This window comes from Crinia signifera, chromosome 3 (genome assembly GCF_055691185.1).
Source record: "Crinia signifera chromosome 3, ASM5569118v1, whole genome shotgun sequence".
Taxonomy (NCBI): Eukaryota; Metazoa; Chordata; class Amphibia; order Anura; family Myobatrachidae; genus Crinia; species Crinia signifera.
In genome coordinates this window covers 121,651,900-121,679,893 of record NC_139219.1, presented here as the reverse complement: position 1 = coordinate 121,679,893, position 27,994 = coordinate 121,651,900, and the positions used below count along the sequence as shown (strand labels likewise).

General features: G+C 43.6%; 1 protein-coding gene across 3 annotated transcripts in view; it reads right to left on the bottom strand.

Moving 5' to 3' along the window:
• MOCS3 (molybdenum cofactor synthesis 3) overlaps positions 1–27,994 on the bottom strand; it is a 207,575-nt gene that overhangs the window by 127,422 nt on the left and 52,159 nt on the right. For all 3 annotated transcript variants that reach the window (XM_083176437.1, XM_083176438.1, XM_083176439.1), the window contains exons 6-10: positions 19,128–19,245; positions 16,854–16,962; positions 16,644–16,706; positions 8,876–9,039; positions 8,567–8,614 (exon numbers count right to left, since the gene is read on the bottom strand). In XM_083176437.1, the coding sequence (XP_083032563.1) occupies positions 8,567–8,614; positions 8,876–9,039; positions 16,644–16,706; positions 16,854–16,962; positions 19,128–19,245 (502 nt within the window). The remainder of the gene's footprint in view (positions 1–8,566; positions 8,615–8,875; positions 9,040–16,643; positions 16,707–16,853; positions 16,963–19,127; positions 19,246–27,994) is intronic.

Here is a 27,994-nt window from a genome sequence, read left to right as displayed (position 1 = left end):
CCAGCATGGAAAAATAGCGTACCATACGCACAGTTCCTCAGAATAAGGCGCAATTGTAGCGATGAAAGTGAACTTGGGCCTCAATCACAACTCCTATTCGATCGGTTCATTGAAAGAGGCTATAAGCCCGATTTTGTTGAAGAAGCAAGAGAAAAGGCATTCTCATGTGGAAGAGATGAACTTTTAACCAAAACAGCTAGACCTCCGAAAGAGTTTAAGAGCAGACCTTTTGTAACACAGTATAACTGTGAAAATTACCAGATAAAGAGGATTCTTGAAAAACACTGGCCGATCCTTCTACGAGATCCGATCCTTGGTCAACAGTTGCCTCTAAAGCCAAATCTAGTGTACCGCCGTGCAAAGAATTTGAAATCCATCTTGGCACCGAGTAGATTAAAACCCACCGTTCCACTCTCATCCAAAGTGTCTCATTTTTTGAACAAAAAACCTGGAACTTTACCATGCAATAAGTGCATTTGTTGCCCATTCTTGGAAAGGGCACCATTTCATCACACTTTGGAAAATGGCAAAGAATATACATTGAAGGAAGCAGTGACTTGCAATTCCGATCACGTAGTTTATAGAATTACTTGTAGTTGTAATTTAATCTACGTGGGGAAGACCATTAGACAAGCAAAGCTGAGGATACAAGAACATATGCGAAACATAAAAAATAAAGTAAAAGTACATAGTTTGCCCAGACATTACCTTGAGAAACATAATTCTCTGGTAACAAAGGATAATTTTAAGTTTACCATCTTGGAGCGTGTTCCACCAAACCCGAGAGGGGGCAACAGAGGTCAAGAACTAATCAAAAAAGAGAGTTTTTGGATCTACTCCCTAAATTCCCTTACCCCAAAGGGTCTAAATGAGGGTGTAGACATAGTGGCCTTTCTCTAGCTTCACTCTTTTCCTTCATTTTTTCCTTTATTATAATCTTTTTTAATGCTCATTTGAATGTATTATTTGCTATCGAGTTATATATGCTACAAAGATCTCGATGTGAATGTGACTGAAATTAATTAAAAGGAGTATATTTATCTATGGATTAAAATATGGGGGCGTAGCTGTCCCAGAAACCATATTTGATAGAATAAGACTTCCGATTAATGGTGAGGGAGTTAGCGTAGTTATTTATATATGGTATATAAGGTTTATAGAATTAAGTAAGTTCACAAAATAAAATTAAATTTAGTATAGTTTTACATATTGTATCATATATATATACATTATATTTAAAAAAAAAAAAAAAAAAAATGTTTGCACACAGAATTATAATAATCTAATACATAATTGATGGAGCATATTTGATTAATGCACATCTAATAATATAATACTTTATTTAATAACACAGCACAATTAATTAATGCACATCAAATCACACATATATTCATTTAATTTCTAAAATAACATAGTGTTTTAATTTATATGATCATACACATTAGTCACACCCGCACTATTAATAAATCGCTTAAATCTCCAAAAAAATTTCTTTAAAAAAAACGGACCTATCAATATACTGGTATGATGGGCACAATTTTGGGAATAAAAACCTTAAAATGATTTTTTGTAAAATATATAATTTATGTATAGCACTTAGTCCACATCATGGCGTGTGCAGCCTAATAATATTTAAATTCCGACTATTTCTAAAAAGGTGAAACAGATTAAGTTTAGGGGACCTAATTTATGCAGGTGGAATGATCTTCATTGTATATTACTTCCGCCCCCTAGATTTTGGGTGCATTAATTTAGATTTAAATTTATATAGTTTTGATAAGATTACCACTAAAGGCGATTTGTTGCTTTAACAATTGTAAATTCAGCTGAAAGTATAGATGAATGGAGGCACACTACATATATATATTTTTGCGTTCCAGGACAAAAAATGGCGTCCATTTGGAACGCATGATGTATTCAGCGTGGAATATATTATAATTCACCCCTGTTTATGCATCAGGTGCACAGAGGTTAGTATCGGGTAGATCTTACTACCGTAGTTATAACTAAGTTGAGCCCCTGGTGTTTTAACTGATATCAGGATCAGCAGTTGAACGGAAGCGCATATTTGCGTTCCAGAAGAAAAAAAAAATGGCGCCGATTTGGAACGCACGGCGCCGTCGCCGTGCAGTTCATCTTAAACTTTGTTTAGTTCATTTTGTAGGTGGATTATACCATCCTTAGCTCTGATTAAGTTGGATCTTTCATGTTTTAAACTTTGGCAAAGATCTGCAGATAAATGGAAGCGCATCTTATATGCACACTTGCGTTCCAAGCTAAACAAAATGGCGTCGATTTGGAACGCACAGCGTTCCTTGCCTTCTAAATCGTATGGCTCACTCCTACTTATGCCTTTGCTGCAAGACACTATTATAGTTTTTGCTATGACAAACCCCTAGTGACATTATAAATGCCCCATTAGTTAACATCAGGGTGATAAAATAAAAACAAGTTTTTTCCAATAGAAATTTAAACAGGAAGTGACGTTTTCCATTCAGCCCTATATATAGCCTTGGATACATGCTAGCAGTCATTCAGCTGCTGGATACATTAGAGTGAGCACCTTGGTCATTTTGTCCTATGTAAGTACTCAATTTGGGTTTTTTTTGGTATTATTATTGTTCCTTTTATTTAATTGCTGTCTCATAACTAATTATGTCTGTATGCATACTCAATGGAATTATTTTGACTTATTTTTTAAGTTTCTGGTTGATCCTTGATGCTTACACCAATTTACAAAGGTGTGGAGATACGGAATATCTGGGGATTTACCTGTTTGTTGTCTATTCCCACCAACACTTTAAGTGTATTGACAATATGTAAGTCTTTTGAATTTCAAGGGTGATGGTGATGGTTCAATCTGATGGGTTTTGAGAAAACCTTTGACATTGCCACTATATATATATATATCTCTTTATTCAGATATACATCTGTACAATTCTTGTTTTGGATGTTCTGACAAACGTCATATTTTTGGGATTTAACATTTGCCGCTCTAAGAAGGTACCGATTTTAAAAGTTTTTTTTTTTATTGATTTATTATGAAATATACATTTTGTATATTGATGAATTGTCTTCTCCCTTTTGTATAGAGATTATTGTGCACCCCCAAATATTTTTTGCCCTGTAATAATAATTTTATATTTTATATTTTAAATATCAGTCTGGATTATATATATGAATGCAAACTATGTCCTATCAATTACGTGTTCTCTCCATTGTCCTTCTCTCCTCCTCCAACTCTTTCATTTTTCTCAGATTTAGTACAAATTAGTATTTTATTATATGTATGTTCATCATTTTTTAGTGTTCTCACACGAGTTTTCAATCAACATATCAAACGCCCCTGATGAAGTCACGTGGTTGACGAAACGCGTTGGGCCTATCTTCAGATTGTTAAACACATTGTGTGATATAATGATGTAAATTCGCTTGTTTTCTATTTTAGCCATATTTGTGGCATTTTATATTAAATATTTGTACTTTTAAATTATTACCTGTTGTTTGATTCACCTTAGCGCACCCTGAATCTTTCTGTATATATATATATAGATATTTTAATTGTGTAACAGTTAAATAAAGAAGGTTGTGAGAATAAAAAAAAAAAAAAAAACATGTTCCGATTACCTGACCTGCAATAAATCAGGTGTATTCACAGGTGTAGTCCAATTGCTGCCTTCTAATGATTGGTCAGACCACCTTTTTAAACCTGGTCAGGGACTTGACAGATCATCTTCTGAGGAATCCGTCAGGATTTTATTGGACGGAGAAACGAGTCAGTATTTTTTCTTTATCTGACATCCACTGAGGCCAAATCACCCTGATGTTGCCACCAACCAGGGGCGTAACTATAAATTTTGCTCCCCCAAGCCAAAAAAGTTGTGGCCAGTGTGCGGGGGGCTGGAGTAGGTGATGGTGAGTGTATGGGGACAGAGCTATTCGAAGATGGTGAGTGTGCGTGGACAAGTCTGGTGGGTGAATTTGAGCATGTGGGGATAGGGTGAGTTTTTGTATGGTTTTAAATTACAGTGACAGAGGGGCAGATTTATTAAGCTTATTAAGCTCGGTGAGTGATAAAATGTCTGTTTTTTTATCACCGGCCAATCAGCTCCTATCTGTGAAGTTACAGACTTAGTTTGAAAAATGACAGGTAGGATCTGATTGGCCGGTGATAAAGACCAGAAACGTTATCACTTCACCAAGCTTAATAGATCTGCCCCTCAGTGATTACAGTGATTTTTATTATATACCCCTCTTTTTGGGTGTAGTGCTCCATCTTATCTCCTGTCACCTGCAGTTTGATTATAATGCCCAACCCCCTTTCCTCCGTCCACCTACCCATTTCTTCATGTCTCCCTCCCTTCTTTTTACACACCACAGCTTGTTTCTTGAACCAGCTGGGACCCAGGATGCAGCGACACTGCCTCAGCAATCTGCCGGCGCCTTTGGTGTAGTTCTGGTACTCTTGACACCGCAGGCAACTGGTGCCCCCCCACACATACCGCGCACCCACTCTCCTCACCTTTATTGCACCAATAGGAGCATCGGATTGTCTTGACTCAAAGCTGCAGGAATATGCTGCTGCTGCTTTCAGCCCTCCCTCCCTGTGCAGTTCGCGGCTCCTAAAGGCGCAATAAAGGTGCGTTTTAAATGGGCAGGGAGCTGCAGTGCAAATAATTGAAAAAATATATATTATAAATGACAGGGGGGCACGTGCCTGAGTGTGTCCCCCCTAAATCTGCTCCTGTATTAATATTAATCAATTCCATGAGGTGCAGAGAAAAGAGCCATCCACCCGCAATCAGTATTGAGCACCCGTAGGGAGAGAGCCTGTGGGCAGGGCCGGTGCTCCGGCCAAACTCTACATTTGCGCCCTCCCATATTTAAAACAAATCAATTGCATCATACAGTAGTAATGCACCTTATACACATAATGCCCACATGAGTAGTGACATAGGGCGGGATGTATTAAAATACATCGCCGCCCTTCGCCGCGATGCTGCCGCATATGTACTAACATATGCGGCTGGCATCGCGGTGCGGTGACGGAGGCCCCCCGCGATACCTGTACACTGGTGTGCGGGGGGTCTCCGTCACCTCCCTGCCGCCACGCTCTCCCCTCACGCCGGGGACAGCTATGCATGCTGTCCCCGGCGCTTCCTCCTCACCCCTGCAGCCGGAAGGATGTCCGGCTGCTTCACTAGGGGGAGGCAGGGCTTACCTTCCGGGGTCCAGGAGGACCCTTCAGGAAGGTAAGCCAGAGGGTGGTCGGCGGGTTTGCGTCGGCGGGTGGCGAAAAGAAGCCCATAGGCTTCTATAGGGTATCGCCACCCAAAGGTGGCAATACCCTTCACTGAGGTATCATTTACAGATGCTGGACAGAGCAAGAAGGGATGGATGGTGGGCAGACAGAGGGTGGATGGTTGGCAGGGAGGGGGGGGGGGGGGGCAGATGCTGGGCAGGGGGGAGATAGAGGATAGCCAGTGAGTCGGCGGAAGATACTAGGCAGGAAGAAGGGGGACAGATACTGGGCAGGTAATGCGGGACAGATGCTGGGCAGGGAGTGGGAGTAGGCACTGGGATGGTACCAAGGACTGGGGGGCGGGCATAGATGGACTACCTCATACATACATAGATACACTGCCTCCATCATACATACAATACATACATACATACATACATCCATACAATGCCTCCCTCATACATACAGTACATACATATACTGCCTCCCTCATACATACATACATTCATACAACCATTCATACATACACTGCACCCTCATACATACAATATGTCCCCAAAATGACATCCATAAATATATCCCCAATACATTACTAATAATAGTAAAATACCACCACAATACCGGGCCCTACACTGCTGGGTGTAGGGCCCGCCAGCAGCAGGAGCAACACTGCTGAGCCCAGCAGCAGGTGTTTTCCGAGTCCAGGGACAGAGAAGAGGCAGCAGCAGCTCCGCCTCTGGGACTGCAGGCTCAGTGCTGGCGCCGTTATGACACTGGAGGGAGGAGGCGGGGCTCAATGCCGCAGCGTGGAAAGTAAAGGGACTTCCACTGCTGCTGTTCCCGCCCTCCTATTCTGTGCAATGCAATAGGCTCTGTATACAGAGCAGCCTATGGGAGCCGGCGACAGCACCACGTCTTGACATGCGCCGCCACTGGGCATCTCCCTGTCCTTGCTGCTGCTGCAGCATCGATCTCAGCCTTTCATTTTTCAGTGCGCCGGGCGCCCAGCGTAGGCGGCTCCCCCAAGCAGCCGCGGGGGCTGCCGCATTATAGCTACGCCACTGCCACCAACAGTTGCAACTTTCTAAAACCAATTGCTGGACTTACAAGATTCAAGTACGCGGCAACTGTGTCAGCAGCCGAGAAAGGTGCGGTAAGAGACGTCCCTCCATCTGGACGCCCGGGCTTTTGAAAAAGCGTGCAGCCGTGTCAGGTCCCAGCGCCAGCTCTCTCATCATCGGAGCCACGCCAGGTGTCAAAAGCCCGGCCGCCACCCCGGTATCTCTGTGTCTGCTCCCGGTACCGGCTCCCTCTACATCGGAGCAACACCGGTGGTAGCGGACACTTGAAAAGGAGCATCACCGCATCTATCTATTACCAGCCGGTAATATACTTACTAATTCCACCAGGAACATTGTCACTATATGAAGTAATTGGTACAATTACTCCTAAACTAAGGAAACTGTTGGGACATTTAAGTCCGGAGGGAATTCCCTATATGAAATAATTTCAATTAAATCAACATTGAGGTTACTCTGAAGGCATAGTGGATATAGTTGGATGCTAAATATCGATTATTTTTATTACTGTCTAAATGAATGTATTTTTATATTGATATGATTTTATTGTGTATTTCTTGAATAATATATACTGAGTAAAAAACTAATAAATTAAAGATCAACACAGTGCGCTCTTTTTCTTTTTTAGTTTCATAATTTTACAACATGCCTTCTGCCCATTGAATTTCAAATATCCAGTGACTTACAGTAAATATTCCACAGACATGATCTGAAATTTCTCAAAAAACTCAACAAAAAGAAATAAAAAAATAATAAAAAAAAATGCAGTGAAATTCCAATCATTAAGGCTACGCAATAATGGAAGCGTTCATTGCACAGCATGATATCACACCCTGTGGTTAACTGCAAATTCTGTATTGTTGGGTACAAAAGAGTTCCTTGCAAACTGAAAAGTTTCCTGGCAAGATCCCCGGCGCTTTAAATCTCAATCAGATTAACCAAGAGCACGTAATATGGTCAGTTCAATATATGTCAGCTGCTGCAGATAGCACCTGTGGGGTTGCCTCTACCCACAAAAGAATTTGCAAAGGAAAAGAGAGAAAGTGGTGTAAATTGCGCTGCTGACTATCTGTTCCAATTTCAAAATACTCCGAAAAAAGGACTTCTGTGCAAAGAAATGAATGAGGGCACACTTCTTGAACAGTATACATTTTATATTTTAGAATAATAAAAACACAATATACAATACACATTTCATATTTCATACTATGTGTATTTTTTTCTGTGTATTGTATATTGTGTTTTTATTATTCTAAAATATAAAATGTATACTGTTAAAGCAGTGTGTCCTCATTCATTTCTTTGCACAGAAGTCCTTTATTCGGAGTATTTTGAAATTGGAACAGATAGTCAGCAGCGCAATTTACACCACTTTCTCTCTTTTTCTTTGCAAATTCTGTATTGTAACAGAGATTGCTGTCACTCACACAATGGTGGAGCTGCTAATTCATAGAATTGCCCTGTGTACGAATTATGAGATCTGCCAATTCTATACTTTCTCCAAGCTTTTGTTAATTAAATGCAAAATCCTAAAACACCTGGCCTAAGATGTTAGGTAACACATATAGGGTGAGTTGTACTAAGTCTTTAAGGGGGATATTCAATCCCCGGCGAGCATCTCCTGTGGGGAGATGCTCGCCGGGCCCTATTCAATGCTGTCTTCCCCGACAGCATTGAGCAGGGTTTCTCGACAGAACAAGCCCGACATCACTAGCTGTCGGGCTCGTTCTGCCGAGAACAGCCGGGAAGTGACGAGTTGCCGGCTGCAGCTTGCCTCTTTCCGGCCGCAACTCGCGGCCACGCCCCCTTCTCGCTCCCCGGCAGGCAGGACATTGAATCCTGCCTGCATGTTCTCGGTCGAGCTGACCGAGAACGGGACTGGGTCATGGTGGTCGAGCAAGCTCGACTGCCGTGACCCTCAGATTGAATACCCCCCTAAAAGTGATAAACCACCATCCATCTGGCACCTAACTGTTATTTTTCAAACACAGCCTGTAATGACAGTTACAAGCTAATTTGCTGCTACTTTAGGACTCTTCATTTTACCAATTTTCAAGCTTAGTACATCTGCCCATCATGAGAGAATTTTATAAGCCCTGCCATTTTATATAATAGAAAATGAAGAAATAACTTTATATTAGATCTAGAGCTTTCTGGTTTTAAAACAAATAAAGTACTGTGCTGATAGTAATAGGATTGAATCAAAGGTTGCAAGGTTTAGGTTTCTAGTTTCTGGCTTTCTTACCTGGACAGTCAGCCTTTCATTGCTGGATAGCAAGTTTAATGTTCTGCACTATAAATTAAAAATGGGAAAATACTGTTATCAACACAGTGACAAATAATCAATTATCTACATCAGGGCTGGGCAACACCGGCCCTCCAAATGTTGGTGAACTACACGTCCCAGGATGCTTTGCATTAGTTTCGCTGTGTGGCCATGCTGAAACTGATGCAAGGCATGCTGGGATGTGTAGTTCACTAACATCTGGAGGGCCGGTGTTGCCCAGCCCTGATCTACATCTTAATAGGTCATTATCAAAATAATGTCTGGAACCTTGTCTGAAGCAGAAGAGCCGCAGAATTCCTCATAATTGTCCAGGATTTTACATTTTGAATTACTGCTACAGACTGTACAATCAGGTTTCTTCCCTCGAATCTTTATGTTCCTGAATCGTCCATCTAATGCATCATACATCAGCATAATACCACAATATGATGCTGCAAATAGAACAGTTAAGGAGATCTAGGGGATGAATGTAGTAGGTTGCAATTTTGAGAAAATCACAATTTTCTGTTGATAATGTAGTCGCTGTGTGAAATAAAACGTACAGAGTACAGGCTAACTTAACCAAATCTTGACCATACTGTTTTGAGACACAACCCGTATTAAACATAAAAGTCACCAGAAGGAATAGTGTCCAAGTTGCAAAAATATCTGGAAATCGAATAAGAATAACAGAATAGTAGACTTCCAAAAGTACAGCGAATTAGCAACAAATGCAGCTATCACATGGTGCTTACGGTGTAGAAATGCACGCAAAAAGAAATATTTTTACAATATATGAAAGTTAGCCAGCAGCTTTAAGCACTTGGTGGCGTTAATCTCACCTGCTTTCAAAACTATATATTCGATGCTAAAGGTCCCTATAAACTATGCAACTTCTCCTACGGGAAGTGCGAGTATTAGCAGGCCGCTACTTAATTATATTGGATACACACAGGGAGTCATTTACTAAGAAAGGGAGTTCTATTTCACATGGCATGTTGCTAGGGGCAACCAGATACTATTATCTTCTAGAAGGTGCTAAATAAGTAGATTCTGATTGGTTAGCAACATCCCACGTGAAATAGAACTTCCATCTGAAGGTGCCCATACGCGGTACAGTTCAAAAAGTATGTGCTGCAAATACTTTTTGTACTAGATCTCATCTCAGTGCATCTTATTGCATTGCAAAACGATGAGATCTAGTCCAAATTGTATACAATAATTGTACCGTGTATGGGCACCTTAAGTTAACTTCCCCTGTGTGTCCGATAAAAAAAAGTTGTTTGATGTACACCTGTAAACCTTTGATTTGTTGTACAATTTATTAAAACAATAAACATATACAGGTTGAGTATCCCTTATCCAAATAATTCTGAAACCCATACATCCCAGAAAATGAAAAAAATTATATTTTTTGCTAAAACCCTACTTGAGACATCTGTAAAAGCACTACTGAGGACATGACATGTAACTGGCACTATAGATCTGCAAGAAAATGATTGCTTGGCATTTAAATTCAGTATCTAAGATTGTAAACAAACTTATTGAAACCTTGTTTTATGCACAAATAAAATATATTGATGTGTTTATACAACATAAATGCAAGATACATCATTGAAATGTAAAAATATTCTGAAATATGGAATAATCCATTATCCAAAAAAGGGATTTTTGTAAGAACTTACCGTTCGAATCCCTTTCTCTGATATGGTCCTGGTGACACAGCTCAACATTGGTATGTAGGAGGGTCCGCAGGAGCCAGGCACCTATCCTAAAGCTTTTGGAGGGTAGGCTCCTCCCTTCTGCCTCCCAGATTCCTCAGTTCAATCTTTCAAAGCCACTGGAATACATTAACTCAGTACAAACGCCTGCACATATTATATGCACAATTTAAAAAAATAACTTTTCAACCATATATAACATGAAACATCATGAACACTGGCATACTTACTGAGCGTAAGGGAGGGATCGCTGTGTCACCAGGACCATATCAGAGAAAGGGATTTGAACGGTAAGTTCTTACAAAAATCCCTTTTTCTCTTTCAATGGTCCTGGTGATGCAGCTCAACATTGAGACGTTCCAGAGCCGGTCCTTTGAGTGGGTACGCTCAGGTCTGCAGCTCTCATCACTGCTCGCCTGAACTCATGGAACCTATAGAATTTGGCAAAAGTGACCAAGTGGCGGCCCTGCAAACCTGCTCAGCTGTGGCCCCATGTCAAACCGCCCAAGAGGTGGCGACCGACCTGGTGGTATGCACATTAATCCTGGCCGGCACAGGCCTACCAACCTTAGTATATGCAAAGGCAATGACGGAACGCAACCACCTAGCAATGGTCTGCTTAGAGGCAGGCCAACCAATCTTGTGCACATCATACAAGACTAGCAAAGTATCAGTCTTCCTGACACCCTTCACCCTGTCCACATAAATGCGCAAGGCGAGCACAACATCCAAATTCCTCAATTTGTCCCTTTTTTTTTAACCCTCTGGGGGTTGGAACACAGGCAGAACTATCTCCTGATTCAGATGAAAAGCAGAGACTACTTTTGGTAAAAATTGGGGTACTGTTCGAAGAACAGCCCTGTCATCATGAAATATAAGGAAAGGAGACTTGCATGACAATGCTCCCAACTCCGATACTCTCTTTGCTGACGCAACTGCCAACAAAAATACAAGCTTCCATGTAAGGAACTTAAGGTCAGCCGACCTCAACGGCTCAAAAGGCGCCTTTTGAAGACACTCCAGAAACAGCGATAAATCCCATGGAGACACTGGTTGTTTGTAGGGAGGTTTCAATCGAGAAACCCCTTGCAGGAAATTTTGCACCTCTGGTAACAATGCTAGCCTTTTCTGGAAATAAATCGACAAGGCCGAAATCTGTACCTTGAGTGACTGAAGGCTTAACCCAGACGAGAAGCCATCCTGCAAAAACTCCAGCAATTTAGAAAGTCGAAATCGCGATGTGTGCGACTTCTGCCTTTCACACCACCTAATATAGGTCTTCCAGACCCTATAATAGTTTGCAGAAGACACTGACTTCCTAGCTTTCACCATGGTGTTAACCACCGCCTCCGAGAACCCCTTATTCTTCAAGATGGCGGTCTCAATAGCCAAGACGTCAAATTTAGCCAAGCTGAATCCAGGTGTAAGAACGGCCCTTGGCTTAACAGGTCTGACCTCAGAGGTAGACGCCACGAGTCCACAGACAATCTCTGAAGCCTCGAGTACCAGGACCTCCTTGGCCAATCTGGGGCCACTAGAATCACCGGAATTCCTTGGGACTGGACTCTTTTCAATACCCTCGCCAGCATTGGAAACGGCGGGAAGACATAAAGCAGATTCCCCTCCCAGGGGATAGTCATTGCATCCACTGCTTCGGCTCGTGGATCTCTCATCCTGGAATAGAACCTGGGCACCTGATGATTGAACCTTGATGCCATCAGGTCAACATCCGGAGTTCCCCACTTCAATGTAATCTGAAGAAATACCTGTGGGTTCAGGCTCCATTCTCCTTCCAGCAGCTCCTCCCGGCTCTGGAAATCGGCCTCGATATTCTCCACCCCTGGGATGAATATCGCTGACAACGCTGGAACATTCAGCTCCGCCCACAAGAAAATCCGGGAAACCTCCATCATGGCAAGCTTGCTGCGTGTGCCTCCCTGGTGATTCAGGTATGCCACAGCCGTGGCGTTGTCGGTCTGAATCCTCAAAGGAAGGCCCTGCAATCTTTCTCCTGCCAGAGATATCACTTTCCACACAGACCGCAGTTCCAGGATGTTGATCGGCAAGGCAAACTCCTCCGAGGTCCATAAGCCCTGAAGGTGCTTGGTTTCTTATTAAAGGAACCAAACTTTGACTTAGGGGCCTTGCCCCTGGAGGACTGAAATTTTCCCCTAAAGGACTGTCCACGAAAGGACGCACCCACTCTAGGGGACGGCCGAAAGGACGGCCTAAAAGCAGAAAACCTATAGGCCTGTTTAGCTGCAGGAGCCGGCAGGAAGGTACTTTTGCCTCCCGTGGCCTGCTTAATAATCTCTTCCAGCTCTGAACCAAACAACAGCTTTCCTTTAAAAGCTAAAGCCTCTAAGGCATTTTTAGATTCATTATCCGCTTCCCAGGCTTTAAGCCAAAGCACTCTCCTGGCATTGACGGACACTGTGGAAACTCTGGAAGCCATTTTGAGAGCTTCCTCCTCAGCCTCAAGCACAAACTCCGCAGCTGCTTTAAGCTTCTCAGCAAGCAGCAACACACATGGATCAGCATGTAAAATTGTACACAGGTCATTGGCCCACAAAATCATGGCCTTAGAGACTCAGGCTGATGCTATAAGCGGGCGTACAGTGAAGCCTACCCCCTCAAATATTGCCTTGAGGTTACCTTCCAGCTTTTTGTCTACGGGGTCCTTAAATGCTGCCCCCCCCCCCCTGGACAGGTAGCACCGTGGCTTTAGAAAGCCGAGCCACAGAAGTATCCACCACCGGAACTTTTTCCCAGAGGTCTGCATGATCCTCATGCATGGGGTATAGACTTAAAAATCTCTTAGGCATCTGCAGGTATCCTGCATGACCTGTAAGTAGCTAGGATCTGCCTGGGTCAGAGGCAAGGAGCCAGAGGACTGCTGAGATGATGAATTAGGTCTCGGGGAAGCTACCAACACATCACTCTGCCTGTCCAGTAATTGCACTAAGGCATTCACAGACCTGCCCAGGGCACAGGCCCACGCAGGCTCCGATTGCTCTACCCTCTGGGGTTCACTCCCCATGGGTCTCACAGCAGCGCAAGTAATACACAAGCCCCCCTTGGCCATCTGCTCAGGGGCAAATTTCAGTGTACAAACACTGCAAGCGCTCAATGCATTAAGGGCTCCCTCCCCCAAAGCCACAGACTGATGCTCAGACATGATGTTCTACAAATAACACAGTCACAGCGCACACTGTACAGGCGTTTTATACAGAGCCAATGTACTCAGTCACTTATCTGTCTGAAGCCTTCAGAAGTGGGGAAACGATGCCCAGGAAATCCAATCACTCTGCCAGGATCTGTCAGCCAGCTCAGCTCCGCTGCAAGCGTTCCGGATGGCGCCAAAACAGAGTGAGGGAAGAGACCAAGTCTCTGCTGCTGCGGGGTCCGTGGCTTTTGGCGCCAACCACCCCCAGACAGCCGCTCCCATTGCAGGATCTCCAAGTTCCAGTGTCTCCCCCTCTGCTGGGGACCACTTGGAACATGCCTGTAACACACTGCTGTCCTCTCATATAGGAGCTCAGTGTGTAAGCTCCGCAGAAAATGGCCGCCGCCATCACGGAGCGCCTGTCCCCCATGATCCCCACCTAGCGTGAAGCCGGTTTCAGAGCGCTCCGGAGCCCAGGCAGCTTCTTAATAGAAGCTGTAAGGGCTGCACAGGGAGACCAGACAGTGTCTCCCCTGTGCACAGTGAGCTGACAGGACGCGCTTCTGTCAGCTTATGCTGCGCTGTCAGTGTGAGGATTCAGTGAGAATCCTCACACTGTCCCTACCTAGCTAGTGTAAAAGTTAATAAAATAAAAAACTCCTAACTAACTCTAATCTTTCGGCTGCTCCAGCAGCCCTTTAGAACAGCACCCACTCCAGTGGGCACCTAACACGAACTGAGGAATCTGGGATGCAGAAGGGAGGAGCCTACCCTCCAAAAGCTTTAGGATAGGTGCCTGGCTCCTGCGGACCCTCCTACATCCCAATGTTGAGCTGTGTCACCAGGACCATTGAAAGAGAAATTCTTCTGGTCCCGAGCATTTTGGATAAGGGATACTCAACCTGTACTATACAAACAGCAATCTGTAAAACTTCATTAAAATAAAATACAATATCAGCCTTCAAAAGGCCACTATGTTCATAACCTAGAGCTACCCTCTTGGGTTGTATACTCTCTTTTATACTGTAAGATTTCAGATTTAAACCAACACATTTCTTCATATCAAGACTTTATCAGGGGTACTTTGAGCTTAATGACATAAGCAAATAGTTAAGCTCTTGTTATAATGTCAGTTCAGACAATAAAACAGCACTGGAAAAGGTTCTAATAGAACCTCAGTGTAGTAATAGGAGGATCTAATAATGGCATGGTGCTTGTAAAGGTTTCTTGATAGTGACCACTCAATTGTGATGTTAAGCAGATTTAGCCTATAACCAGCTGGTGCCCTGTGTGTGCCTGTTACAAGTGCAGGATATAGAAAGATTATAATATCATCCAATCTCCTCCTGTTACTTTCAAAACACAGGCTGTAACATTTCAGTTAGGAGCCAATTGGCTGGTACTTTGCGACCTTCAAATATATATGATGCTAGAATTACAGTATTGTTTTCTCCCATTTGGATACCGACAGGAGTTTTCATACCAGTTTAACAAAGATAAGCTTTTCTAATATCACATTTTACACCATTAGAGCAGTAAAATTCGGGAACTCATTGCGGACAGGGGTGGTTACAGAAACTACTGTTAATTAATTTAAATTAAAACTAGACGCATTTTTGGCCACTAAGGGAATCCTATAGATATGACTAAAGGCCCATACACACTAGAAGATTTTGATTTCAAAAGACTTTGCCAAAATCTGTGATAGATAGACTTTCATCAAAGTAGTGCGTACACACTGAGTTATTTTCCCCAAGGAGCAAGAGATGTACAGGAAGCGAAAGACTTTGCTGAAAATCTTTCATATAAAGGAGTATTTACATAATAGGCGGGGTTTAAATTACAAGGCTGAGAGCAACGGCCATTGTGTTCAGTGCATTTTCTGTTCCTGGAGCCTGATTCAGAACTGATCGCTCGGCTGCATATATTCGGAGCCCAGCAATCAGGTAAACCCCGTCAGGGCAAAATCCCACCCATGTGTATGGCTACAATTTTATTTGCAGCCGTGTACATAGGAAAAATCAATTCACCTGCGTCAGCCATGTATATGTTACCGCAATAATAAAATATACATTTTTGGCCAGTGGCAACGGTAACCTATACATGGCTGGCTTGCGCCAGCCATGTATAGGTTACCTCCATTGAAAATATACATTGGTGGGCTGTGGTGACCGTACATATATATGGCTGGCCTGCGCCAGTCATGTATACGTTGCCATCATAAAAAATATACATTGGTGGGCAGTGGTGTCAGTAATATATACATTGCTGGCATATGCCAGCAATGTATATATTACTGGCTTATACTTAAAAAAAACATTGATGGGCAGTGGTGTCAGTAATGTATAAATTGTGGACCTGTGCCAGCAATGTATATATAGATATATATATATATATATATATATATATATATATTACTGGCTGATAATCATCATTGGTGGGCAATGGATGGTGGAAGTAATATATACATTGCTGGCCTATGCCAGCAATGTATATATATTACTGGCTTATACTTAAAAAAAACATTGGTGGGCAGTGATGCCAGTTATATATACATTGCTGGCCTATGCCAGCAATGTATATATACTACTGGCTAATAATCATTGGTGGGCAGTGTAGGAGACCTTGCTGCTGGTCTCCGTGCAGGGGGAGGGAGCGAGGCGGGGCATTCTCAGTCAGCGCCGCCCCGCTGACACTGAGTGATGTGTGGCCGGGGGAGCGTAGTGCTGCTGAGCCTGTCACTGCTGTGTGACTGGGCGGGGGAGCTGGTGGCGCAGCGTGGTCAGGGTGAGTATGCTCCATGTGGAGCAGGCTCTGGGAATGGGGGAGGGACCGGGCCGTCTGCCGGGCTGAAAGTCTGTCATCTTTCATCCCGGTGGCCGTACACACTTACCGATGATGGCTGAAAAACCAGCGTTTTGAGCGATTTTGCACTGAAAATCGGCAAGTGTGTATGGGCCTTTAGTCAAGTCAGTAGTTATAAGTCAAATAGTTTGAACTCGATGGACAAACTTATTTTTTCAGCCTTAATTACTATGTTACTATGAGCACTTTTGATGCCCCGTCCCTTTTTATTATTTTAGTAAATACTTTTATTTAACTGCTACATGTGTGGGCACCTTTGTCTCATTATTTTCAGAAATTCAGCTTTGTTTACCATAAAGGATACAGGACATTCCTGAGGCTATTTTGAGAACTTCTAAAGCTTGTATGCAGCCCATTATTCCTGGAACTAAAACATAAATAAAAAAAAATATATGAAAGTAACATGAACGTACAGTATATTAAACAATGCCATCCTATATAACCATATCCCTTAAATGTTCGGCCGGTGTTGCCCAGCTCTGGTCTAGAATCTATGAAAACTGTAAAAACTTACCCATTCCTAGAACGCCTCCATCTGCACAGTTTGTAACAGTTTCGGGGGGTGGTGGGACAGGGAATAAGCACCGGTAACATGGCCCATCTTGATAATTATACACTGTTAACTATGGAAAAGAAAAACAAAAATGTATCCATTGGTCATGAAAGTAAACAAAAAAACTTGCTTTTACTAAATTGATAAAATAAAGACCAGGTTCTTCAAGTAATAGGGCCATACATTAACAGTCAGTTATGTTTTGCTGAGGATTCTGTATAAAAATCCAACATTTTGGAAGGCATTACTTCGCCTTTTCAAAACCAAAAATTATTGGAATCAGCTGATCAAGGATTTTTCTCATCTAAGGTTCAATGCAGCAGCGAGCGATGGCAAGGGGGGTTTGTACCACGAGGCTGGTTTATTTTTGGTGAAGAAAAGCCATCCTCGCCATCTGACCCCCCTCGTTGTATTCAATATTTTGACGGAATCCACGAGAATGCCCTTAAAACGACAAGGTTCACCGCAAATCCAGCGAGTCCACTGTATTTTGTGTCCCAACGTTTTGATGGGCACACTCGCCGTTTCCACCTCGCGAGTGTAGGGGGGGCAGTTTAATACTCTGACGGTGAGCTATGGACGCTGCTCGCCATCAGAGCATTGAATACAGCCCTCTGAATTAAAGAATTTATCACTAGGCCCAAACCCCCAAGAGAGTATGTCCTTGGGTAATTATTAGGAGAAAAAATTGAATTAACGAATACCTGATTAAGTATAAGTGCTCTTGAGAGACCCAAACTGCCTTAAAAAATAATCCTTCCCAATTCTACAAAGCATAGATTGCTTAAGTAAGCTTTTTCAAAACTATAAATTGTGTCATATGTAGACACTACCAGCTTCATTAGGGAATATAGCCTTGAGAAAGAAGATGAACAATGCTAACATAAAACTTGCATCTAAATATATGCAAAAAGAGGTAGCACCCAAAACAATGTATTGGGTCTAACATTCCAGCACTAACATACTATACTGTTTTCTGTTCCTATGTAAAATATCTGGTAGCACTTAATCATTAGGAATAAAATGTTTCGGTACTTGTTTCCTATCTGGGCGCCCACGATCAAAATCGCGGTCATCGGGGGTAAAAATCGCGGTCATCGCGGGTAAATTGGGATGGCCGCGATGCCCGCGATTTTCCCATAGGGAACAATGTTAAAAATCCTGATTGACCGCGATTTTACTGTTAAATGCCTCAATGGACCCGATTTGGGGCCAAATAGGGCAAATTAACCCTTAAATGTCCCCCCCAATTTTTGACGCCACCCCACGATCGACGCCAACCCGAAGCGTGGCGAGCGCAGCGAGCCCGCGAGGGGTGGCGGTACGCGTCCTCCGACCTTTTCATGCCCTACTATCCACTAGGGCGTGGTGTGAGAATATAATAGTGTGGCGAGCGCAGCGAGCCACCGAGCCCGAAGCGTGGCGAGCCCCGCGAGGGGACGCGGATACCTTCACTGTGAAGGCCGCGAGGGGACGCGCATATCTGTGAAGGTATCCGCGTCCCCTCGCCACGCTTCGGGCTCGGTGGCTCGCTGCGCTCGCCACACTATTATATTCTCACACCACGCCCTAGTGGATAGTAGGGCATGAAAAGGTCGGAGGACGCGTACCGCCGCCCCTCGCGGGCTCGCTGCGCTCGCCACGCTTCGGGTTGGCGTCGATCGTGGGGTGGCGTCAAAAATTGGGGGGGACATTTAAGGGTTAATGGGCTCTGTGGCCCATTTAACATTGATTCCTGTGGCCAAATCGGGTGGATTGAGGCATTTAACAGTAAAATCGGGTCCATCGCGGCTTTTAACATTGATTCCTATGGGAAATCGGGAGCATCGCGTCGCGGGCATCGCGGGTACATTTATGGCCGGCCGCGACGCGACCGACACGATTTCCAAGTTTAACATTGGTTTCAATGGGAAATCGCGGGCATCGCGTCGGTCGCGTCGCGGCCATACATAAATGTACCCGCGATGCCCGCGACGGGCGCCCAGATAGGAAACAAGTACCAATGTTTCTATCCAAATAGATCATTTTGGATCTGAGGCATGTCGGACTTGCAGTTGTGGATGCACATGAGGATGCTCCCTTTTCACAGGCTTCAAACAATAAGTATTTTCTTTTTCAAGTCACAGCAATTGTCCACTTTTAAGCACACAAAATTACATTGCATAATAACATAATGTTACATTTTAAATAAAGCAAGTTACAGATGGATTTCAAGTTGCAGGAGCAGCCACTTACCTGGCCTTCCCATCTAAGTGCACTGGCAGATACCAGTGGTTTCCCAGCTGCCACACAAGCATCATTCACCAAATATCTAGTAGGGACATTATCAGAGCAATCTGCTATTACATTATATGTTATACATACATTAAGGATAATAGATGTAATGGATGTGGCTCAAATACAGTACATGTCAATCTGACACAGCCTTCTGGCTTGATGCTTAGCTGTACACAAGCTTTTCTAGGGAACACCACTCCAATGCACATTAGCAACCAAATACCCTAGAAATTACATACACAGTAACAGTTTAAGTTGAAAAAAAAAAAACACATGCAAGTCCATCGAGTTCAACTTATTTATAAAACTGTACTATAGTATCCTTTCTCCAGCATTCCCTGATCCCTTGGCGGATATTTACCTTACTGGGTCTCCCACTATGTATTATAATTAATGGTTGCATCCCCAGATATCTTTGTCTGCTAAAAATTGGTTCAACTCTTTGTTAAATATATTAAGTGACTCAGCCATCAGAACCTTTTCCAGATCTTAACTACTGCCCTAACTGTGAAGAATTCTTTCCTTCGCTGCCTGTGAAAGTTCAGATTCTTACCTGTTAATATGCTTTCCTCTACTCCACCATGGCTGCCAAAACTCATGGGTTCCTCCCGTCAAGGGTAGATATCTTCAAAATGAAAGAAAAAAAAAAAGACACTGGCCCCTATAAGGACCGCCCACTCTGGCCTCCGTGTCTCACTTTTCTAGCTCCAAACAAAAACAGCATCATTAACAGATCATAAAAACCACATCAGGGCGGGAACATATGCTGCCATGGTGGAGTAGAGGAAAGCATATTAACAGGTAAGAATCTGAACTTTTCTCTACCTCCCCATGGCAGCCAAAACTCATGGGTAATACCCAAGCAGATACTGCACTGGGTGGGCATATTCAAAACAAAAATTATAGATACTACCCCCCCCCCCCCAGACTACTGTGCTAAGCACTTTCCTTCCGAACTTCGTGTCAGCTGCCAAAAGAACATCAATTCTATAGTGCTTTGTGAATGTATGAATCAATACCCAGCTGGTTGCTTTACACAGATCAGATACCGACAATGACCCTCTCTCTGCCCAGGAGACCGCCAGTGCTCTAGTTGAATGAGCCGTAAGTCCCTTCATCTAGCTATAGTGGCTTTAGAAGCATCTTGACCCTTGTTCTTGACTTCTGTTAGAACAGTCTCTTTGTCCCCCTAATGGGTTCTGATCTTTGTATATACACTGTTAGTGCCTTTACTACATCTAGTTTGTGGAATCTTTCCTTCTTAGGATTACTTGGGTTGGCACAAAAAGACAGGAGAACTATTTCCTGATTCATGTGAAAATCCGAAACTACTTTCGATAGAAACTGGGGGTTGGTTCTCAGAACAAAGACTCCACACACAATGATACTGAGCACTGATTGTATATTCGGTACTGCTGCTGAGCCTGTAGGGGGATTACCAAAACCCCTTTTAATTCACAGAACCAGAAAAAGAAAGATAGGAACAGCGCTGTACTGAATATATGAAATATTTAATAAAATTTACACATTAAAAATACAATATTTGGCCAATACAGACACACAAACATATAACAGGAACTCCCCCCTTGGTATTAGAACTGGTTAGTTTTGTTATGCATGCAGTTGCAGACTTTCATTGCTCATTAGCAGAGCCAGTTAGTAGGTTTAAATAGGTCAGAGTTCAAGCCCCCACAAACATGTGCACATTAGTACATGTGCCCTGATCACTACTTCCCATGCTAGAGTACAGGACTTTGCCCGTGCTGCACCCCTTCAGTGGAACGCACTCCCTCGCTCCATTAGACTCACCCCGACCTTGCAAAGCTTCAAACGGGCACTGAAAACTCACCTATTCATCAAAGCGTACCCTTCCACTGCATAAACCAGCTGGTTCTCCGACCCCTTGCCTGTTTACATCCTGCTATCTAACCACCACCCCCTCGCTTGCACCTCTTGTAATCTGTCTGTCTCCCCTTCCTACTAGATTGTAAGCTCCTCCGAGTAGGGCCCTCTTCCCTCCTGTTGTCAAAGCCCACTTCTCTTCACATTTCACTCACAGCTCTTCTTTACTCCAACACTCAGTGACCATCTTCGTCTGCATACTCATCTCCATCATTGGCCTCAAGCCTCTAGTTGTATGTTGATTGGGTCCTCACTACTTACATTTAAGCTGTAATGCAGGCATGTCTAACGTTGGCCCTCCAGATGTTTTGAAACTACACATCCCAGCATGCTTTGCCACAGTTTTGCTATTAGAGAATGCTAAAACTATTGCAAAGCATGCTGGGATGTGTAGTTTCAAAACATCTGGAGGGACAACGTTGGACATGCCTGCTGTAATGTGTATTGAACTGTGGTGCTCTTTATTTGTACTGTATTTTTGTTATTTATTCAATGTTATGACAAGTTTTGTCTCCCTGTATTTTTCCTTTGTACGGCGCTGCGAAACACTTGTGGCGCCTTATAAATAAAATAATAATAAAATTATAATAATTAGTATTGTGGTAATACTTATTGTAATCCAGGGGTATCAGTGGCTTGTAGCTTCAGCGACAAATTTCTCCGACCGCCCACACTGCGGTCATATCCGAGACCAATCCGATTGCTGGATAAAATATCAGCCTAAAAGTCCCCTCTCAATGCGTTTCTCCGCCTACGTCCTTCAGCGGCTTCCTCAGGAGAAGTATCTGCTAATGAGCAATGAAAGTCTGCAACTGCATGCATAACAAAACTAACCAGTTCTAATACCAAGGGGGGAGTTCCTGTTATACGTTTGTGTGTCTTGTGTGTCTATATTGGCCAAATATTGTATTTTTAATGTGTAAATTTTATTAAATATTTCATATATTCAGTACAGCGCTGTTCCTATCTTTCTTTTTCTGGTTCTCAGAACCACTTTGTTCTCAAAAAAAATAAGGAAAGGCTGCTCGGCCCACAAAGCCTGTAAATCCGACACTCGCCTACTCCAGGTCATAGCAACCAAAAATATTACCTTCCTCGTTAAGAACTTCAACAAAATATCTTGCAATGACTCGAAAGAAGAATCTATCAATAGGTTAAGGACCAGATTCAAGTCCAATAGTGCCAATAGGCAGTGAAACACTGGTTTTATCTTCTTGCTTCCTTGAATGAAACGGCATGCATATTTTTCCTCTTTGCCCTCCACCACATTTTTATCCAGCATGGCCCCCAGTGCTGAAATTTGGACCCTTAACGGGCTTGTTGATAAATTATTTTCGAGACCTGCCTGCAGGAAGTCCAGATGGTTGGAATTTGCTCTGGGTGTCTTATCGTCTCTACAGAAAACACGCAGGTTGAGGGTGATGCTATTGACTATGTAGCACAAGATCGCAATCCACTGAAAATCTCCACGGTCTGTCTGTGACTAGCCGAAGGACCTTGGAGAACCAGGCCCTTCTTGGCCAATAGGGCAGGATTGCTAACACCTTCACCCTTTCTCTCCAGACTTTGCTCAGGAGCCTTGAAATAACTGGAAAAGGTGGGAAAACATAAGCTAGGGACCATACTGCCGTGAACGCTTCCATCTACGCTGCTTGGCTCAGTACCTTGAGAAAAAGACTGGAACCTTCCTGTTCCGTGCTGTTGCCATTAAGTCCACCTTGGGTAACCCCCGTTTGTCCACAAAGACTGCAAATATTCTGGCATTTAGTTCCCACTCTCCAGGCAAAAAATTTTGCCTGCTCAGCCCACCTGCCAGCTAAAAGTTTTCTGCTCCAGTCTTTTGCTGTTCCCGTCCCATTGAGACAGGAAACCACTTTGAAGTCCCCTCATGTGGAACCTCGCTCATGACACCCTTTCCAACGCTGCTGCTAGAAGACCCAGCATCCTCCTAATGTTACCACTGTTTCTTTCAGCATCTGGGAAGCTTGTTATATTAACCTCTGCAGCCTCTCTGGGGTAATTTTACTGCCATCTCCTGTGTATTCAGCAACACCCCTAGGTATTTTATATGTGATGAAGGGAACAGTTGGCTCTTGTACATTAACCACCCAACTGTGTTCTGCTAGGTGTATTAGTACTCTTTCTGTATGTCTTCTGGCCTCTACTTCTGTATTTGCTATGATCAGGATGTCGTCCAAATAAGGCCAGATTGAAATCCCTTTGCGCCTCAGATGGACTAAAATCACAAGTAGAACTTTGGTGAAAGTCCTTGAGGAAGTCCAAAAGGGAGTGCTGTAAACTGGTAACTGACTCCGTTTAAGTGAAACCTGAGGTACTTTTGATGACCCTTGAACACCGATACATGGAGGTATACGTCCTTTAGATCTATCAATGTAATGAAGGATCCCTGCTTTAGGTCCGGTAACATGGAACGTATCGATTCCATATTGAATGGCTTAACGTGGACAAATTGAGACGCCTCAGGTTCAAGATTGTCCTGAAGCCCCCGGATGCCTTCTTCACTACAAAAATCTGGGAGTACCATCCGAGACCTACCTGAGACTTGGGAATGTTCACCAACACATTCTATCATAGTTTTAAGACAGGCAAATAAGGCAGTTTTTCCACCAGATCTTGCAGAATTGGAGACTCCAGAAATAAACTCCCCGGGCGTTTCATGAATTTTATCTTGTATCCTGAAGCTACCATTTCTCAAACCCACTTGTCCGTGGTTGAATTCTCCCAGACATGCCTGAACTGCAGCAGTCTGGCTTCCACTTTGCTTGACCTGGTGTCATTGGGAGTAAAACCTTCCTCCTGAGATTTTTTTATGATCTCATTGAATTGCTGACCAAACAGATATTCACCTCGAAAACATGGAGAGGGTTGTGGATAACAAGTTAGCCACTGGTGTAGGGGGCGCAATTGATAGGAGGTGCTCTGCCAAGCTGCAGTGTGGAGAAGGGGGTAGTCAGCCCCCATTAGAAAGAAAAGAAAAAACAGGGGTACACTGCGCTAGTTGACACAATTCTACAAAAATAACATGTAGTGCCAATGGTTTGAAAGATATAAAAATTATTTAATAAACATGTAAACATATAAAAAAATCATAAAAAGTCTTGAAAATTCAAAACTCCCTTCTTTTCCCCAATCGTGGGATAAGAGGGGGGGTTTAAAAAGAAGAGGAATGGAAGTAAAGTCCAGTTCATACGGTACCATTCAGTAGACGCCATGTATCAATGGGTCCGTTCCTATATTATCTCCAAACTGTGGGCTGTGAATTTGTATCCAAAATGTCCAGTGTGGTTGTGGGGCAGGATTTTTGTGAAGTGGCGATCTCCTGGTGTGGCACCTGTATCCTGGTTCGGGCAACTGGACGCCCTGGTTGGGGGATATCGACTGGTTATCGATGGTCACAGCTCGGACTGCAAACAATAGGAGACTGGTCCGGATCCAATAGATGGCATGGGATGCTATTAGGGAACTGGATATGAAATATTCCTCTGGTCACCAACGCGTTTTGCCAGATCTCTGGCTTTATCATGGTGTACAGGGTATGGGTACTGCTGGGTATATAAACCCTTCTGAATGAAGCAATGATCAAACCAATTAGCACATGTGCAATAGTAATTAAGGTTAATTTATCAAAGAACATTATACAATATATATGAGGAGCATGAGCAGGAGAGAACATAATAAAATAATGTTATAAAATATGAAAATGAGTGTTTAACATGCATTAAACAGTTAGGTTTAGTTAATTGATAGACCGGATGTGTGGTTCCGATATACAGTGGAACGCACATAGCTTCCGGAATCCGATGTGTTTCATCTATGTGGAAAGCACATCACTTCTGGGGCAGCGTCACACTGGGTCAATCAGTCAGAGCTTCGGGTGCCGTATTGAGCCATTACACGCGGCTCATATAGAGGGAGAGATTGGCGTGTATTTTCACCTCGAAAAGGCAATGAAAGCAACTTATGTTGTTTCGACTGTACAGTTGCCCACAGTATTATCCAGTGAGCCCTTCTTGCGACTGTAGCGGTGGCGTTAGCCCTGGCTGCCACACGAACAGAGTCCATAGAAGCATCACATAGGAATTCCACTGCCAACTGTATGTTTTGCACTATCTTCAGTAACTCCAACCTCTTAATGCCATCAAGGATATCAGACTCAAGATCCTCACACCAGCCTCTAAGTACTCTTGAGGTAACCGCCATAGCTTAAGCAGGTTTCAAGGCTGTCCCCGTAGTTAAATGTTGCTTCTTCAGTCATAACTCAATCCTCCTTTTCATAGGATCCTTAACAATATTAACCTCTAATGGAAGAGTAGTCTTTTTAGAAATCCTGGCTATAGCAGCATCCACCTTTTTTGTGTTCTGAAGGGAAAATCAGCCGCGTGACACCGCCAGAGCTTCTGAAACCGGCATCCAGTCCCCTAGTGCACTTCCTTACAAGCATGTTGTCCGCTGATTAAGTCCGCCCGCGTTCACTGCGGGTTCACCCAGGCCAAGCGGTTGCGAATAACATCACACTCCATCACTGCCTGCAGACGCACTTTGCCGCCCAGATCAGGGGAACAGCCTAGGAAAGGAACACCAGGTGTGTGTTCCAGAAGGCCGGCATCAACTCATCCCAGCTGGGATGCTCAGAGGCAGGGGAATCATCTTCCTGCCAATTCACAGGGTAAGCCACCAATCTACCCGGAAAGGAAAAAAAGGCACGGATGCCAGAGTGGGCAATGCTTTTATAGGGGCCAGTGGTTTTTTTCTCCTTTCCAGATATCTACCCTAGAGGGGAGGAACCCATGAGTTTTGGCTGACATTTCCTCCAGCCTTGGGGGATGCCCACAAGTCATGTGCATAGACCTAATTTATTTATTTACATTTTCTTATATAGCACAGCAGATTCCATTGCGCTTTACAATTGTAGACAGTGATAAAACAAACTAGTAACAACAGACAGACTTGGAGGGAGGAGGGCCCTGCTGCAAGCTTACAATCTATAGGGACATAGGAGGGAAACACGAGGACAGGCACCAGTAATAGCATAGCAGTCCCACCAAGTTGCAGGTCCAGAAGGGAAGCTATATAATACATAAGTGCCTCAGAGGGTTAGGAGTGTGGTACGTAAATATGATAGGCTTGCCTGAAGAGGTGAGTTTTCAGGGAATGCTTGAAAGTTTGGAGGATAGTAGATAGTCTTATTGTGCGTGGTAAACCGAGCACCTGACCATTCTCTGTTTTGGCACTTGATGTATTTGGATTGATATTAATCATGTCCCAGACAAGTAGGATTAAAACAAGCTAAACATGGGTTTGATTTTTAAAAGCCTGTGTACAGGTAAGTCACAAACCTTGTTTAAAATCGATGTATGTAATAGCATTGCCATGTTCAACAGTTTAACATTTTCAACGCTTGAATAGGAATGATTTAATGGAGAAGACTTTAGTGTCAAACCTGTTTCAGCAAACACACATCCACAGAAGGTCAGTGGTTACTGTAGCTCTCCATGATACTTGGAATAACCTAAATGCAGAGTTCTTCAAAAGTAGCGTGCAAGTGTACTTCGAAGAATCGGTACTTAAATGTTAGTTGGGCGCCCAATTAGCATACAAACGCTTGCTGAAGAAAAATCGCATCGTGTGTCGCCTAGCCTCAGCAGTAGATTGGAGGGCCGGGACTTACAGTATCGTCGAGGTGGACGAGACCCTCTACACTAAGAGGAAGTATAACATGGGGAGCAGTGGGTCTTCACTGGCATATGCCGAGAGACAGGCGGCTGCTTCATGATCGAAGTCGAACGCAGAGATGCCACAACCCTGCTGGATGCCATTAAAACTTATGTTGCCCCTGGGAGTGTGATCTACAGCGACTGCTGGCGTGCTTACAAAAGTGAGGAATTGGTAGCAGCCGGCTACGAGCATGCCAGGGTAAATAATTCCTTTAACTTTGTTGACCCTGAATCGGGAGTGCATACGCAAAACGTGGAGCGTATGTGGGGGGCTGCAAAGTGGATTAATAAAAGGCAGCGTGGCACAGCAAGGCAGAATATTACCTCTTACTTAGAGGAGTTTATGTGGAGGAAGTCTGTGGCGAAAGACCAGCCATTCCAGCGGATGTTATACTGTATGCCTTGAGCCTCCTGCCTAAGGGCTCTGCAGTGCCCAGTTAGGACTTTTCTTCTTTTCTTGTTCGCTATTAATTCTTCTTTTGATTACTTTGTTCTTTTTAGTGACCTTGTTATTGTGATTCTATTTTACTGATCTTACTCAGTTTTTACTAAAATTTACAGTTAAACGTTAACCTGTGTCTACATTAGTCTCAGATATGTTGTATGGATGTTGTGAATGTGTTCCTAAAACACCACCAGTATTAACGTGAACACGAAGCGTGGCGAGCGCCTCGAGCCCCGCGAGGGGCGGCGGAACGCGTCCTCCGACCTTTTCATACCCGCACTATGCACGTCGGCGTGGAGTTGATTTTATATAGTGTGGCGAGAGCAGTGAGCCCCGCGAGGGGACGCAAAATACATGTAAATTAATCCGTGTCCGCTCACCTCGCTGCGCTCGCCACACTAAATAAAATCAACCCCACGCCGACGTGGATAGTGGGGGTATGAAAAGGTCTGAGGACGCGTTCTGCTGCGCTCGCCACACTTCGGGATGGAGAGGATAGTGGGGTATCATTGTAAGCACCCATCACATCACATGGGTGCTTGTACAATGAAAAATCGCATTGCATCGCATTTGGGACCATGCGATCCTTTGCAATATTTCATTGTACAAGCACTCCTCTGCAGTTAACATGGACATCGCGTTAAATAGCATCGTATGGTTTACCGTACCATGCGTGCGATGCGATATTTCATTGTATAAGCACTCCTCTATAGTTAACATGGACATCGCGTCGCATTGCATGG